This window comes from Lissotriton helveticus, chromosome 8, assembly GCF_964261635.1.
Source record: "Lissotriton helveticus chromosome 8, aLisHel1.1, whole genome shotgun sequence".
NCBI lineage: Eukaryota > Metazoa > Chordata > Amphibia > Caudata > Salamandridae > Lissotriton > Lissotriton helveticus.
The window spans coordinates 1,298,872,322-1,298,888,785 of NC_136069.1; the positions used below are offsets into that span (position 1 = coordinate 1,298,872,322).

The window sequence follows — 16,464 nt, forward strand, 5'->3', positions numbered from 1 at the left end:
CCATAAGTTCAAAACTGGACAGATTCGTTTTTTTGTCAAATTTTCTGCACTACCTGAGTAAGGTCCATTATGTGGAAGGTTAACAAGTGTGGGAACTGTATTGTTTAAAGCATAGGAGGTCACACTCGCGTAACACTGATTGGTGTTGCTATTCTGGCTTAACAAACCGGCCCTGCCTTGTGTGTGCCCACTTGGCAAATGTCAGCCAATATTAGCATGCTTGAGTTTTGTATATTTATACAAAGGTAAGACTCACTTGCACATAGACATCGCATGGTTATTCTTGTATATTATGTGTAATCCACACAAACAAATCATTATAATTGTTTTGTGCATGTGTCTAGAAAAAGCTTTCTCAACAGGTGTGGATGTGGAAACGATCATTAATGTCTTTTCACTCTTTATCCAGTATTTAAACAGCTGGTGTAAATATATTTCCAATGGAAGAAACAAAGCGACATTGATAGGGTATGGCCAGTATCATGTCACACTAATTATACATTTTTATCTTTGCTACAGAGACAAGGGATACTGAGCATAGTCAAGTTGTTAAAAGTGAAGTGTAGCTGCTATCTTATTTCAAATACTGCATGCAACCATATTTAAAACTATGTAGAAAAAAACTATTTACCGAAATGACTGTGAACTTCACAAAATTGGTACACACGGTAGGAGTGAATTGATTAGTGAAATTTTCCTCTCCCAAACCCAGCTTGCCATGTCGCCCATCTCCAAATGTGTACAATAGACCACGATCTGGAACAAAAGCAACCGTTAAGTTTTAGTATACGAAATAGAACAAGTCAATTTGAAAACAGCCTAAACAAATTTGAAGAAACAAGCACTTTGAAGACATATTTTTCAAAACAAAGAGCACATGTATATTATCCAAGCCGCAATAGTTGGTAAGGTGGTTCACCAAACACCAGTTTGAAATGGAGAAAGGCCAAAAATGTTCCAAAACCTCCTACAGAGAGAAACAGACTAGGCAGCACCCATTTAGAGTGAAGTTTGTAAGACAGTAGCTGAATGACTGGAACAACTAGAAGTAAAAAAGGAGGTTCTTTTTTTGTAAAGTGACGTGATGCCTACACAATGCCTCCTGACACCAAGGATTTGATATTGCACAGGGGGGTGGGGGGCTTTCAGCCCAAGGCCCATGAATTTCTGTGAGATATAGGAGACTCAAGGGCCCCTCATCAAATTTTGCAGGGAGTCCATCATTTTGGTGACACAACTGGTGTTTCACTGAAACGGAGATAACACGTGGACAGTAAAATTTGAAAGAGTTTGTTAGAAATGGGGCTCCAGTTGGCAGAGGTAGGTACCTTTGACCCAATAGGGACTTATGCTTCTGGTCAGGGTAAGGGGGAAACACACTGTGGATAACCCATGCTCACCCCCATGATAGCTTGGCACGAGCAGACAGACTTATCCCCAAGGCAATGTGTAAAGTATTTGCACCAACACCCACAGTAACACAGTGAAACACCACAAATGGACACCACACAGGTTGTTATAAAAATGTAGATATGTTTATCTAAATTAGGCAAGACCAGCTGATCTTCTTTGGCAGAGATTCCTCTTGATCACGAAGTAGTCTAAACTTACAGGGGTTTCAGCTCTTACTTTTATACCCCAAAAGTATTTGTTCTCTATGTGTTAGGGGTCCTGGACCCAGTTCAAAGCAGTTCTGGGGGCACTCTGCCTGTGCACAACTTCTTCCTTTGTGAATGTGGGCCAGGGTCTTCAGACGTACCACAGGAAGTGGAGCCAGCATTGTGGATGGTAGGCACAGCCTTATTCAGGCCCAGTTGCTACTCCTCCCACCACTCCAAATGCAGATAGGTCTATTCAGCCTAGTGCTGACTCACCCATACTCCTGGTGCCACCCCAGCCCCTTTCACTATCAAGCCAGACAGTCTATCCACAAACAGGCAGAGGCACACAGAAAGGTTGAAGAAGAAAACAGCCACTTTCTAAAAGTGCTATTTTCAAACACAGAATTTAAAAACCATCTTTACTAAAAGATGTGTTATCAGATTCTGAGCTCTGGGATACCAAACTCCAATTTTCTATCTCACTCCTATGGGAAGATATGCATTTAAACATATTACAAAGCATTCCCCATTCTGTCCTAAGGGCAAGATAGCCTTTCAATAGTGAAAAACAAAATTGACAGTATTTCACGATCAGGACATGGTACACACACCAGTACATGTCCTACCTTTTATATACACTGCACCTTGCCAAGGGGGGGACCTTGGGCCTACCGCAGGGGCGTCCTATGTGTAAGAGAAGGGAAGGGTAAGACCTGGCAAGTGGGTCACTGGCCAAGTCAGAGTGTCAGTTAGCAAACTGCGCCAGGCACTGCAGTGGCAGGCCTGATACCTCTTTTCAGGGCTACTCATGTGTGTTGCACACTCAGTGCTGAAAGCCCACTGGTAGCATTTGAATTACCAGCCCTGGCACACTTAGTGAACTTTACTAGGGACCTACTGGTAAAGCAAATATGCCAATCACGGATAACCAATCACAATAACAATTTACATATGGAGCACTTGCACTTTGGCACTGATCAGCAACGGCAAAGTGTCCAAAGCATCTAAACCAGCAGAAATGAAATCCAACAAATTGTAAAAATACAGGAGGTAGAGAAAAAAAGTCAGTGGTAACTACGCCAAGGATGCCCGGTCTAACAGAGTTCATGAAGAGCAAGGTTTTTAACATTAAGAAAAAAAAACAGGATGCATTTGCGGGAATAAAAAACGAAATAAAGGGAGTGCCAAAAGTTTGGAACCAGAAAAACATTGCTACCAATTCTACGCTTCCTAATTCAAGACAACAAAACCATCTAAAGCTTAGTACACTAGAGCTGTCATGTGGGAAGGTGGGGCAACCCAATAAACTACAAAAAGTAGGTGCAATGCATTTCACCCTCCAAAGAGCTGTGTTGCAGCATTATGAGAAAATTGGAGGTGGTGGGCAAGATTGTGCGATAACCAAGGTACATAGCATTATCAAGATGTATTCGTAAGTAGACCACTTCTTTGACAACCGTTTTAAGAGGTTCAATAGGCAACTAAGGAAGGACTTTACATAGGAATCATCATGAGTGGGAAGAAGTGTCTTCTAGGGTATCAAATGAGATGTTGATGATGTGTACAACCTAGGTTGCACACAACAAGCATAAGATTGTATTGGAACCAAGAGGCAGGCTAAAAATTAGAGATAAAAATTGAAATTAATCCTACCCACAATTATAACTTCGGTCGTCCTCCAGTTGAAATTAAAGTACTTGACAACCACTTGGCACAAAATGACAACCAATGGCAGAAGCACTAAGTTTAGAGAGTTAACTATAGCTGGCGTCCCTATCCTGCACTGCGTATGAACTCAAATATTACATCCCTCATGACATGTTAAATGGCATCATTGATGACAACACAAATTATAATTAAAGAACAATAATGTTCAAATTACTAATGAGAACCATTGTCTCCAAGGTAATATGTGAGGTTACACGCAGTGCATGAAGGGGAAGCAACTTATAGTTAACTGATTAAACTATAACTGGCGCCTTTCAGTGGTTTGGGTTTTTTAGCAGTAATTCCGATCTCATTTGGAACCTAATTATAAGGTTACTTTAACCTTTGTTTTTTGCAGTGAATATATATCACTTTTTCATATTGTATACATTATTTGTTGAACTTTTCACTGCACCACCTCACTTTACTATTTGCTACCACTGCTTCTGCTACTCTTTCCAGAATGTGGTGTAAAGCTATTCAAATAATATGTGCTTATTTTAACTGCCATATTGTGGTTTTTCATTATATTTAGCCATGTTTTATTCTCTATATTCTTCATTTATATTTTCTCAGTGTTGCCTTGTAATGAATTGTATGCAAATTGCAGCTTGTGTTTTGAGTAAGTCACATCTCTGTGTCCGGTGATAATGGTTCAGGTTCCAGGTTCAGCCATAGTGTGTTCCTGCGTCCGCACCTGCAAGCCGATGACAGTGTAGTGATGTACTCTTTACTGTGCAAATAAATTGTCCTACAACTTCATCTTTTGAGTTGAAGTTTCTGTGGACAACCAAACATCTTTTATTGAGGTGACCACAACAGCCCTTGCTATAATTCGTCAGAAATAAACTATCTGTTGCCCTTAGGAGACGTTACTGGCATCTGGGATAAAACATCTAGAGAGAAGAGAATTTGTGAATTGTGCCAGTTGCAAATCCAAGACCTAAATCATGTCCTATTTGTATGTTCGAAGCTGCAAAGTGCCAGGCGAGTGTTTTTAAAACAAGTATTTATCAGATTTAATATTCACTCTGCTCAGGACGCACGTTCTTTGGTCTTGTCGCTCCCAATGAAATGGTCTGTTTTAAGATATTCCAAATTTTTTTTTATTTTGTTTGCCTATTTATTAGAACATTGTCCAACAGTAGTACTCTGGTTACGATTTAATACCAATTGGTTGGCTATCTGATTGTTTCATGTATTCATAGCACTATTTGCACATTTCTTAGTATGTTTGATATAAGAATTTTTATCGGTCGGTTATGTGATTGTTTTATGTATTATAGCATTATTTGCACATTTCTCAGTATGTCTGATATAATTTTATAGCAATGTATAAGGTAGGAATTTTGTATCTATCATATGTAATGTTTGTCCTTTTAATTGTTGGTGTGTTTTTGTGGACCTCCGTAGGAGTTCCAAAACAAAATAAATAAATAAATTGAATTGAAATTGCCGTTATACAGGCCTTCCTGTCATTTTTGTTGTTATTAACTGAATGTTGTATTGTGACAGCAGAAAATCAATTATTTTCTATACCGAACACTGCTTTTGTAATTTGAAATGGTTTGATTAATCTCTGTACAACAGAAGTGGTCTAGTTAAGATGAATACTTTTATTTCTGTTTTTGTAATTTGAAATGGTTTTAATCATTTCTGTACAACAGAATCTGTCTAGTGAAGAAGGATACTTTTGTTTTGGTTATCTGTCCGCTGAGGTACAGTGTTCCGCAGGGCTCATGTCTAATGCACGTACTTTTAATATTTATATTTAGCCTTGTCTCATGCGTCTCTGTCATCTTGACTTCAAATTTCTGAAAAATGAAGATTCACGGCTGGTTATTTGAGTTGTTGAATGACTTTCTTAAGGACTAAATAAAGATGCAAACAGTTTTCAAACAGAATAAAGTATGGTTCACAAAAGGCCGGCTTAAAATGAAGCAAGACTTACTTTTAGTAGTACCACCTAGGAAGTTAACTTCCTTTATGAGAGAAGTATAAACCTCTAGGTCAGATGTCTCCAACTAATCAATTGCGAGCTACCAGTAACTCACAGACACCTTCTGAGTAGCTCACAGCCTTGAGTTCAGTTTTAAGGGTTATATTGTCCTTTTAAAGGTAAGGGATGGTTGTGCTTATTTTAAATTTTTATTTTCAGGCTGCAGATAGCAGGGCCTGATAATAAGCAGTGCTGGGGTCAGATTTAGGTCCCAGGCACAAAGGTGAAGAACTGAAGCACTGAGGTATTTAAATTTTAAATGACAGTCCTTATCAACTCAGTATTGGAGCATGTGAACAACATGAGGTTTCTAAATGCTTTTAGTTTCGAAAAAATGTCATTTAAAAGTTAATGTAATGACTAATTTAACTCTTCATTTGAATTTTATCCCATTTCAAAATTTAGCATTTATAAACAGCAGGGCTCTTGCTCCCAGTAGCCAGTAGACACTGTGCCATATTTACAACTGAAAGACACTGTCATTTTTTTCAAATGAGAGAAATTTAATGTGGATAGAAATGTTTCTATGAAACATTGAGTCAACATATTCCTCCACTTTCAATTAAGTAAATTAGGTCTTAATATTTTATTAAGCCTATTTCTTCACTTTAAATGTAAACAAATGACTGTATTTTTATGTTTTAAATATTAAAATGTGTCTACAGGCCACTGGGTGAAAAACGCCTGCCGTTTGTAAATATGACACTTTGAAATGGGTGAAAAATGAAATTATGACTTGTATGGAATCAATATAAACATGAAGTTAAGTTTTCAGTTTAATGTTTTCCCATTTCAAAGTTTTGCACTTACACAGAGTAGGCATCTTGCTCCTAGTGGCTGGTAGACACAGAGTCATATATAGAACTGCAAAATACAGCCATATTTTTAAGTGGCAGAAATTCAAAGTGCAGAATGTTCCATATTATGAACTTTTTTGCAGAAAATGTTTCTGCACTTTAAATTTCTCCCATTGAAAAATGGTTGTATGTTTGTGTTATATATTTAACTGTTCCACATACGGTGAATAGTGTGTCATGTGCCACAAGTACACACAACAGAGGCTCTCATTCGCTCATACACATAGATCCCATTCATAAGCACACATCCCCTCCGACCAAGCTCTCTCTGACACACATAGCAGACCTGTCATTGTATCCCTAGTCAAAGTATTTTGTTCACACCATAGTCTTTGGATCTAATAACAAAGATTTGTGTTCACACCATAGTCTTTGGATCTAATGACATTAGGCTTAATGAAAATGGACATTGGGGTGTCTGGTAACATTGTGCGAGTGGCTTGGCCTTCAGTAGCTCACAATGATTTGCACTGATCAGAAGTAGGTCTCACTATAGAAAAGGTTGGAGACCCCCTGATCTAGATACACAAGTCAGTGAACATCTGTCAGGAGAGGTGGGAGGGACCACCCATGACAGACGGCCTTTCATACATTGGCAGTCCTGTGGATTGAGGATTACTTTGACCCATACATAGCCTGATCTTTGTTACCTGATGCTCAGATATCATTCTCTGATATCGCAAAACTTGGCACCTGGCGCTCCTATTATTGAAGCAACTATACAGTCAATGTTCACTTAAATGCAAATTGTTCTGTTCCCGGAAATGTTCACACTGTACTGTGTCATAATGTTCCTTTGTGTTTAAAATAGTGCTTGAAAGACAAAATAGCGTGTTCGTTTTGCTAAAATAAATTTAATGAGATGTAGGTGAGGTATCACCTGCTTAATTATTAACAATTTAAGGTGGTCCAGACTACTTTAAAGGAACCAGTCCTTTAATGTTATAGGCTAGTAGAGCATTATAAACCTGCCTTTCGACACAGAGTAGACATCTGTTGTACTTAAGTTCCAGACAGTTTCGCGTGCCTCAAACTGTCTGTTTATTAAGGACTGGTGGCATAGTCTGCAATAATGTGTGCATTAAGAAAATGTGGCAGAGTCCCAAACTGTGACCGACAACTCTTTTTGGCAATCGGAGCAAGAACACTTGGAGTTTGCAATGTATAGCTAGCAAGGGAAAAATCTATCCTCCGACTGACTAATCATATTGCCCGAGAAAGTGTGATTTGTTTTCTGACAATACATCATAACAGACCGCTTCAATTAAGGTGGCGTCAAACACTTATCATCACTGGGAGTTCTCGCTACAAAACAGCTAGCTCTTTGTTAGTTGCCCCAGTTAGGTAAAAGCGCCATGTAATTGCACAAAACAAAGAATCTTTATATTTTCAAGCCAAAATAGTCTATTAGTGCTTTATATTGACTACTTCACTATTTGGAAAAGATGTTGACGTAATATTACGTATAGCTTTTTATGCATTGCCAGCCCACAAATGCAAGATAGCAAATTCCTCTAACAGGATATGAGAGCGATATACTAGAGCAGAACTAAAAGAAAGTAAAATACTAATATTTTTTCATCCAGCTAGCACCATGTTTCATTTCAACACCATCGCCTCCGCAAATGAATGTTCTAAAGTTCAATTAAGGCAAACTCTGGAGTACAATGTGTACACAGTTCAGCGAGTAGAAAAGAACTGCCAGCGTCTGAAAATATAATTAAGAGTCCTCAATCCGAATTAATCAATTCCACGTTTTTATAATACCAACATTTCTGTTATTCGAGAGTGGAAAATGCATTTCAGTTTACTCAAAGCACCGCTGTGATCGAGGTTCAGTGAACACTATACTGCGACCAAATGCTGTTCGTCTCTTTTCTTACTTTAGTACCTCGAATGGTCATCTGTTATTTTCGTTTTGTACCAAACCCAGAGAGAACAAGCATTGGAAATGGCAATGGGCCAGGCTTATAACGAAAGCGTCTCTTCAATTACTAATTTAAGTAATTAATACCTCACCATACATGCACTCTGCCACTCATCTTTACACTCATACATTTATTCATCCACCTGTTGACTAATTCACACATTATCCACTCCCTCATACTCAACAATAAATAAATGAACTCAACAAGCATAGGCAAGGTACATAAAGGAATAAAAGAAGATAGAGAAAAAAGCCTCTGTATAAAGATGGCAGGCAAGTGCTTGCAATTAAGAAAAAGTAAAAAATTAAACATAGTGGAGCGTCCACCTTGGTATTGTATTGTGTATAGGGAATAAGTACTGCAATTGTTCTAAATGTTTGCTCAAACTTAGAATGGTAAAACAATGATACACCATGAACAACAGCCTTGAAAATGGCTATGTGGTCGGAAGCAGTAGCCACACTGGGACACAGTGGATTGAAGACGCAATGAGCAGTTAACCAGCGACCCAGTAGCATTGACAAGGGAGGTTGGTGCTCCAAAATGTAAAAAAAATAAATAAACTCATTTTAAAAACAGAAAATAAATCAACCTTTAGAAGGAGACAATACAAAACTAAAGTGACTGCCACACAAGCTTGGGTACTGAAGCAAACTTAATTTCAGGTGGGTGTGCCCATGTGATCAGGCAAAATGCTGTCACTTAGAGGGAAACAACTCTAATGGCTAAAGTGGGCTGACACAACGCACCATGCTATATGTTGTTATGGGCAGAAATACTGCGTGATTCACAGTCAAACAGACCAATGGTTGACTCGAAGTCCCTGTTTCTATATATGCACGCATTAATATTTATGATTTTTTTTTATTACAGTAGCCTTTCAGACAGCTAAAGTTGTCAGACTGTATATAAAAAGTTCATACAATTGTACATGCTACTCATAGAATTAAAACATGTATATAATAACAGCTGGCAAAACAATATACTGCCCCTCCTAAGAGGCCTAGCAAGGGTTCTCAAATTCAAATCTTCTATCAGCAGGGCTCATGAGTGGAGTGACAAACAAGAAAACCCTTGCCTACTACAGTAATCTGTCAGAAGCCATGTAACAAAATTCTTGTATACAGGAATTAACAAATTGTAATAAAAAGCCACCTGACGGGCCTCTTGCCTATAACATTGTTTTTTGCGCTATAAATAAATCAACCTTACTGCCTTTGTCATATATTTTATGTTATAAATAGAACATATAGAAGGCCTCTGACATAACCTTTTCCAGTTACTCAACCAGGCATGTAGCATTTATCATTGACTTTTCATCATGATCAACAGTGGTCTACTGTGGGAGCATAAGTTTTATCACAAGGTAACCACTGAGTAAATAGGCATGCACTTATAAATATGTAATAAGATACCATAGGCAAAACAATATCCAACATTGGCGTTGAATGGTAATCTGTAAGATTACATGTAACAAAATATGTGTGTACAGACTGGCCTAGTTTTTTTTTATCATATGCTTATCACAATAAATAATACAGGCATATTGCTTTTGTTACAACTTTTCACAATAAACAGATCAGACCAATAGCATCTGCCAAGGGTTTCCCCTGTAAACCAATCAGACCTAGCAGTGAAGAAGGGAAAAATAAAATGATCATAACAACGTTATGATCATTTTTATTTTTCGTTGCTGGGGGGGTTGGTTAGAATGGGGCAGGGCTAGGTTTGGGTTTTGGGGTACAGGGGTATTTTTAGGGTTCAGAGCTAGGTTTGGGTTTTGGGGTATAGGGTATTTTTAGGGTTTAGGGATAGGTTTGGGTTTTGGGATACAGGGTATATTTATAGGGTTAAGATGGGTTAGTGTTTAAGGGTGTTGGGGTATTTTAAGGAGTAAGGGTGGGTTATGATTAAGGGTTTAGGGATAGGTTTGGGTTTTGGGGTACAGGGTATATTTATAGGGTTAAGATGGGTTAGTGTTGAAGGGTGTTGGGGTATTTTAAGGAGTAAGGATGAGTTAGGATTATGGGGTGCAGGGGTATTTAAAGGGAGCAGGGTGGGATTAGCACACGATATGAGACATGGCATGAAGGGCGGAAAGTACCACACGCCCCCAACGTTTGTCACGCCCCCAGAACACGCCCACAGCACAACGCAGACACGCCCACAAGGGACTACTTTGCTGGCACGGTTCTTTTACCTTTTAAATGTATATAGTGGGTGTCTGCATAGCCTATGTCCTTCTGCTGCAACTGCCCTTTCCAACGCTGTATTGGGTGTTGTGATTGGTGCTGTGGTTCCTGAGATTACCCACCTCAAAGGTTTGGGCTCTCTCTTTATTATATTAGTATGGATATATATATATATATATATATATTGATCAACTACATGAATCTGATCTTCTAGAAGCGATTAGTTGTCCTTTCCTATCATTAGGTTTAGCACTACATAAGTGAACTTCGACACAGTAAACATTATTTTACTTATAGCATAAGGTGTAACCCAACTGCTTCAATGGCACAGGGAATGGTGGCAAATGAAAGCACTCTTCTGAAAGCTGTTTTAGGGTATATCTCCAAGTGAATGCTAGCATTACAAAACGTTATAAAGAAGCAGGTTTGTGGACCGCAAGAACGTTGGTAGCTTCATGGGAAGTTGACTATGATGAGCTAACTGGGTGAGGGCACACTCATAGAGGATTATTTACCAAGAGTGCTGCACTGTCTCTACAGTTTGCACTTTATTTGGTCAAGGGGTTCCCATAATGTTCAAACTCAGAATTCCTAGACCGTTTGCAAGTATTTTTTAATCTTTCCAGGTAAAATTCCTCTTAAAACAAAAGAAAACTAAGAGAAATAAAAGAGAAATGGCATTCTCTCTGTTGCAACTAGTACAATATAGTAATGTCTACACTGGATTAACTGCTGAAAGATCCCCATCATAATGACCGTCTGGGGGCAGACTGGAGGGCGATTTCTAGGCCGAGGCAAAATTAGATGCCCACTTAGGACACCGTCATCAGGTTGAACCCAGATTAAACCTACAAGCAGGGGGATGGGATGGGGTAAACAACGCTTTGCTTGGGGATCCAAAAATCTTACATTAAGGGTGCAGGCCACTTCTGCGTCCAGATTCTGTTAAGGTGAATACATTTGGGTGAAAGCCATACAACTGGAACATATTCCATATCAAATATTGGATTCACTATTGTTTGATTAAGCTAGCTGGGCACTCAGAGGCCAAAACTGAAACATATATATTGAAGAAAGGTCATTATTTCTGTTCAATGGAGCAACATGGACCAAGAAACGAACTTCATATTTTGTTCTAAAAAAGTGAGGTTTTTATAAATATGACCGCAATGTTTCTTCATTATACACACATATGCATTTTCTCCTACCATGTTTAAAGAAACTTGAATGATCTGATCATCAGTTAGAAAAGAGATTATAGATCCATCTAATGATACAAATAATGTGATCTGTACAGGAACGAAAACACGCTGACATAGCTTTTGCTGTAAATAGAAGTTCCAGTCAAACTCCCAGGGCCAACGGTAACAAAGATCCAGAATATAAGGTACATTTAAATGGAAACGGATAAAAGCTCGGCTGGCATCCCATAAGGAAAACAGTGAGAAGCAGGAAGAAAGTACCACACAAGAAGCACAGTAATCCTGCAGTGCAGGCTTGGACCACACACACTCAGACGACAATCGGGCACCAGCAGTAATTAATTCTGCTGGCTGACTTTTAGAACATTTTCGAAATATCAGAACAGTATAGAAGACCATACAAACTCATATATGTCAAATAACAGAACAGGATGGGGATAATGAAAGGAAAGAGGATGAAAAACCAAATGAAAATAAAACAGATGTAGTAGAGATGCTAGGTCGAACGGAGCTAGTAAAAAGGGTACGACCAAAATGGATATTACGGTAATAAAATTGGCACAAATATTACAAAAAGAACAAACACAGCCCAATAAGTGGTCACAGGGAAAACATACACATAAAATAAGGATAACCAACAATGCCTTTAGGAAGGAGGGGAAAGGGCAAATTCTCTGTATCCCACTGCAAGGACCTAATGGGAAAAAGAAAGGTAAACTAGGCAAGATACTGAGAGTTTTAAAAGAATAAAAACAGTTTCAGCGTTTAAAAAAAGGAAAGAAAAAATGTAACAAAAGATGAGAGAAACAACAGAAGAGACATAGATAAGAGAAATAGGCGCAACTGAAGACATCACTAGAAACGTAAAATACAGTCAGTGGGCAATAGTGCTATGGACAAATTTGAAAAACCACATGAGTGTGTTTTTTTTTACAATGGGTACTTGTAAAGTGCACTATCCATGGCAAGTAGAGTCTGTTGGCGCTGTAATTGCGGGACTGAAGAGCTGAATCATTTAAAAGAGATGAGCTTCATGGTGAAAAGCCAATTATTTAGTAGTTTAAGAAATTTCAATAGATCTGGCTCTGAAAGGATACCATAAGGTATAGAGTATTTATTTCATTTATGGGCATTTGCAAAGCACACTGTCACTGATATCAGGAAGAATACGTCAGGAATGTGCCAAGCATTACCACACTCATAACAATGAAAAATCAATCAAGGAACTGAGCATATGGTCTTGACGCTCCTATAGTCTGTTTACAGTCAGTTGATTGAATCCAGACGGTAGACAATCGCATCAAGGAGGACACTGAGGTCTTTAAAAAATTGAACTGAATGCAAATAGTCATATAATCTAGCCACGACAGAGCATAACCAAAGGGGATTATGGACGGAGTCTTGAACATTGCAAGCACTTACCCCCAGTCAGCTGATCTGGGTTTATCCATCATCATTCTTTAGCTCACTCCGCCACCCCATTTCAGACATGGCCATGTGCAAATCAGTCTGACATGGGAACAGTCCAGCCCGAACTGCCAAGCCACGTCTTCCCTGGACCAGAAACAAGCATCCTGGGACCGGTTTCGGGTTCATAACCCTTATCAGCCAGGCTATCTTGAATCCAGTGGCAAAGTGTGGTGAGCAAGGGACCCACGTCTTGGCATACCCTGCCAACTTAAAGCGAACTTATCGAAACCAAAGGGGATGATGGACGGAGTGTTGAACATTGCAAGCACTCACCCCCAGTCAACTGATCTGAGACCCCTTTGGTTTTGCTTTGTTGCCCTAAGTTGGCAGGGTATGCCCAGACGTGGGTCCCTTGCTCACTTTGCCACTGGATTCAAGGTAGCTTGGCTGATGATGGCTGATTAGCCAGAAACCGGTCCCAGGATGCTTGTTTACAGTCCTGGGAAGACATGGTCTGGCAGTTCAGGCTAGACTGTTCCCATTGGGCACACGGTCAGACTGATTTTCATATGGCCATGTCTGAACTGGGGTGGCGGAGTGAGTTAAAGGATGATGATGGATTAAACCCAGATCAGTTGACTAGGGGTGAGTGCTTGCAATGTTCAACACTCCGTCCATCATCCCCTTTGGTTTATCTAGCCACGACAGACACACAAGGCTAGATTGCATGGGCTGGCAAAAAAAAGTTTGCTTGAAAGAAGAAAAATTGAGTGAATCAGATGCAGTAAATCCAATTCCTCAGGTAATTCTCGATTTCTTAGCGGTTACAGGCTGATTGAAGTAAATTAAAGGGGATGGGATTTTCGGTCCAATTAAGGGGCCACTTCTAATGAGGGTCTTAGAAGAAAATTCACGACTCCAGCCTCATTTATCATTATAAGTGGCCCAACTTTAAGTAACTCTAGTGGGTCTATGAAGAATATTTATGATTGGCTAAGTAGAGGGAGTGACCAGACCTGATAGTTAGGTCCATGCTGGTTGAAAGAATGAAAGTGAATCAATGGGGCACAGACACGGAGTGCTTTTGGTAGGTATGGGAAGGTCTCTTTTAAAATATATTGCCAAAGTATCACCATAAATGCCTATGTCCTCCAGAAATGTTATTGTGACTGAATATGGGTGGAAAATAAAAAGGCCACCAAAGGCAGGCGCACGTGAGTGCCTGAGAGGGGCTCAAATAAATTAAAGGGAAAATGGTTGACTTATGATACACATTAGCAACACAAATAACCCCCAAGGGAACAGCTATGATCCATAAAGGTTTTGCTTTTAACACACTGTAAATCATAAAATAATGTGTTAATTGTGTTAAAAGGAAACCCTTTATAGCTCATAGCTATTCTCTTGGTTAATTTTGTATTACTAATGCATATATGACCCAACCCCCTTAGGTAGTCTGGGTAAACATTGTTCTGCTGTGTAGACTAGTGACCCCCCGCAAATCTTTTGAGACACCCCAGAACATGGCACTAAACAGATCAGCCATCAATGAGAAATACAAAGGATCTAAATCACAAACACAGATGAAGATACTCAGAATAGGTTGGGACCACAGCCTACGTACATACCCAGAAATTAAGAATTAAAGAACAAAGAGGATAAACAGAGGAAACAGACCGAGTCACCTGAGAAACTACAAAGAACTGTGGAATCAAGAAGGCCAAGTACTGGCACGTTCCATGACACACTCCGGGGCAAACCCTTTGTTGCAATGAGGCAGCAAATGACCAGCTAGGAAGACCAACAAAGGAATTTGCCCACATGAGTGAAGTGTTCACTGGAGACAACCAGGTTGGAGTGCAAACCAAATGTCTGTTAAAGTGCCAGCCATGGTCTCCAAAGTAAGAGGCAACTTTCTGAGGGACAAAATTATCACAGAAGCATTGATAAATTTGGGTTGGAATTAGTATAAACAGGTAAACTATCTAATAGACAGATGCACATTCAGCACAATGTGGAAATTAAAGTTGATTGCAACAGCTAGGTCCGGCATGGCAGAAAGCAGTACAGTAAGTCCATGACCTGAGCAGGCATGTTGATTTGGGCTGAAATACTGGAGTTACTGGAGATAGGTAAATTGACTCATGGAACATCACAGGCTTCGAAGCATTAACATGTGAAATAGATTTCCTTAAATTCCTGCAAGGAAAATATTTTATACAGTTCAAAAACAGTTCATCAATCAAGATAAAAAAAAATATGTTCCTCTGTGATCAAGGGAATAAGCCACTTTCATATGATGGATGTTCCATTCATAAAGAATCACATATCACAGACGTCTGGGCGCTTCCAAGTCAGCTGCAGCATCCATAGACAGAGACATACTCAATATCCAATGACTGATGCAACTCTTCCGTAAAGTGGTATCTTTAAAATCAGCAGGCAATCTCACAATAATACCTCTGTTGACTTACTGGCAGGCATTGAGAAACTCGGTACAACGTAGGAGTTTGCCAGGAAAGATCTATTAACTACTGTGAGGAGTGAGATTTATATGTTTCACAGGCTAACGGTCCAGAGAAGAAAGCTTAATGACTCATTTTTTTGTAACCTAAAGAGCCCTCGGAGCATTCGTTCTTAAGTATATTTCACATGATGGGACAATAAATAAGTATTCCGGTGAGCTTTGTATGCAAACACAGGTTCTGTTTCCATCAATTTAAACAGTGGATATACCAAACTGAGAAATCATCAGACGTTTAGGAAGAGAAAACCAGCCTCTTCTGGATTACATCTTTGAACCAGTAAATAAATAGATAATGCCCAATTTTGGGGAAATCACCATCCATCTGTGTTGCACTCAGCACTGGAAGAAATAATCAATTTGAGTTCCCCAAATTTAATGAAGTGGGTCTAAAAATTCAAAACAGGAGTAACGTGAAAAGGAAAAATGTGTAGACACAGGAAATGTCAATACATAGTTTCAAAATTAGGAGGAAACCATATCAAGAAATAAAATCTTGTACTCTGAAAGAGAGGTAGGAATCACCTGACCTGAAAGAAATGTCTTGCATACTTTGAAACACTAGCCGAAGAGTGTAATCAATGGAAATCTAAGGCTGGCAAAAGGATCCCCAACTGTGATCGTATAAACCCCCCACACCCCCAGAAATGTGTCCCTATTCAATGGGGGTTGTGTACCGATCAGGAATTAACTAAATTACCAGATGAAAAACCATGCCCCGAAAGAGAAGTTAAAGTAAAAAAAAAATGTCTGTGACCACTTCTTAAATACTAAGAAGGCTGAGTAGTAGAAGCACAAATAGAGAGAACAGGGAACCGTGGCAGGAAAAAAAGGCTCTAACTGGCAGTGTCAGCGAGCTTCAATCAGGCTGTAGAGGAAACGGAATGCGAAATATCATCACAAGACTGGAACACAGATTACAGAGCAATTGCATGTTCATCAGGCCTTTGATGTCCTTTGATGTAAATTAACATGGGATGAAAGACGAGATGGAAGGCATCCTGAACATGCACACAATAGCAAGATTCGCTCAAATAACAGAAG

The 16,464-nt window shown here is 39.3% G+C and overlaps 1 protein-coding gene across 3 annotated transcripts in view; it reads right to left on the bottom strand.

Annotated features, from left to right (window-relative positions):
* Positions 1–16,464, bottom strand: part of RPGR (retinitis pigmentosa GTPase regulator) — a 430,193-nt gene that overhangs the window by 263,709 nt on the left and 150,020 nt on the right. For all 3 annotated transcript variants that reach the window (XM_078658267.1, XM_078658265.1, XM_078658264.1), the window contains exon 9: positions 632–756. In XM_078658267.1, the coding sequence (XP_078514393.1) occupies positions 632–756 (125 nt within the window). The remainder of the gene's footprint in view (positions 1–631; positions 757–16,464) is intronic.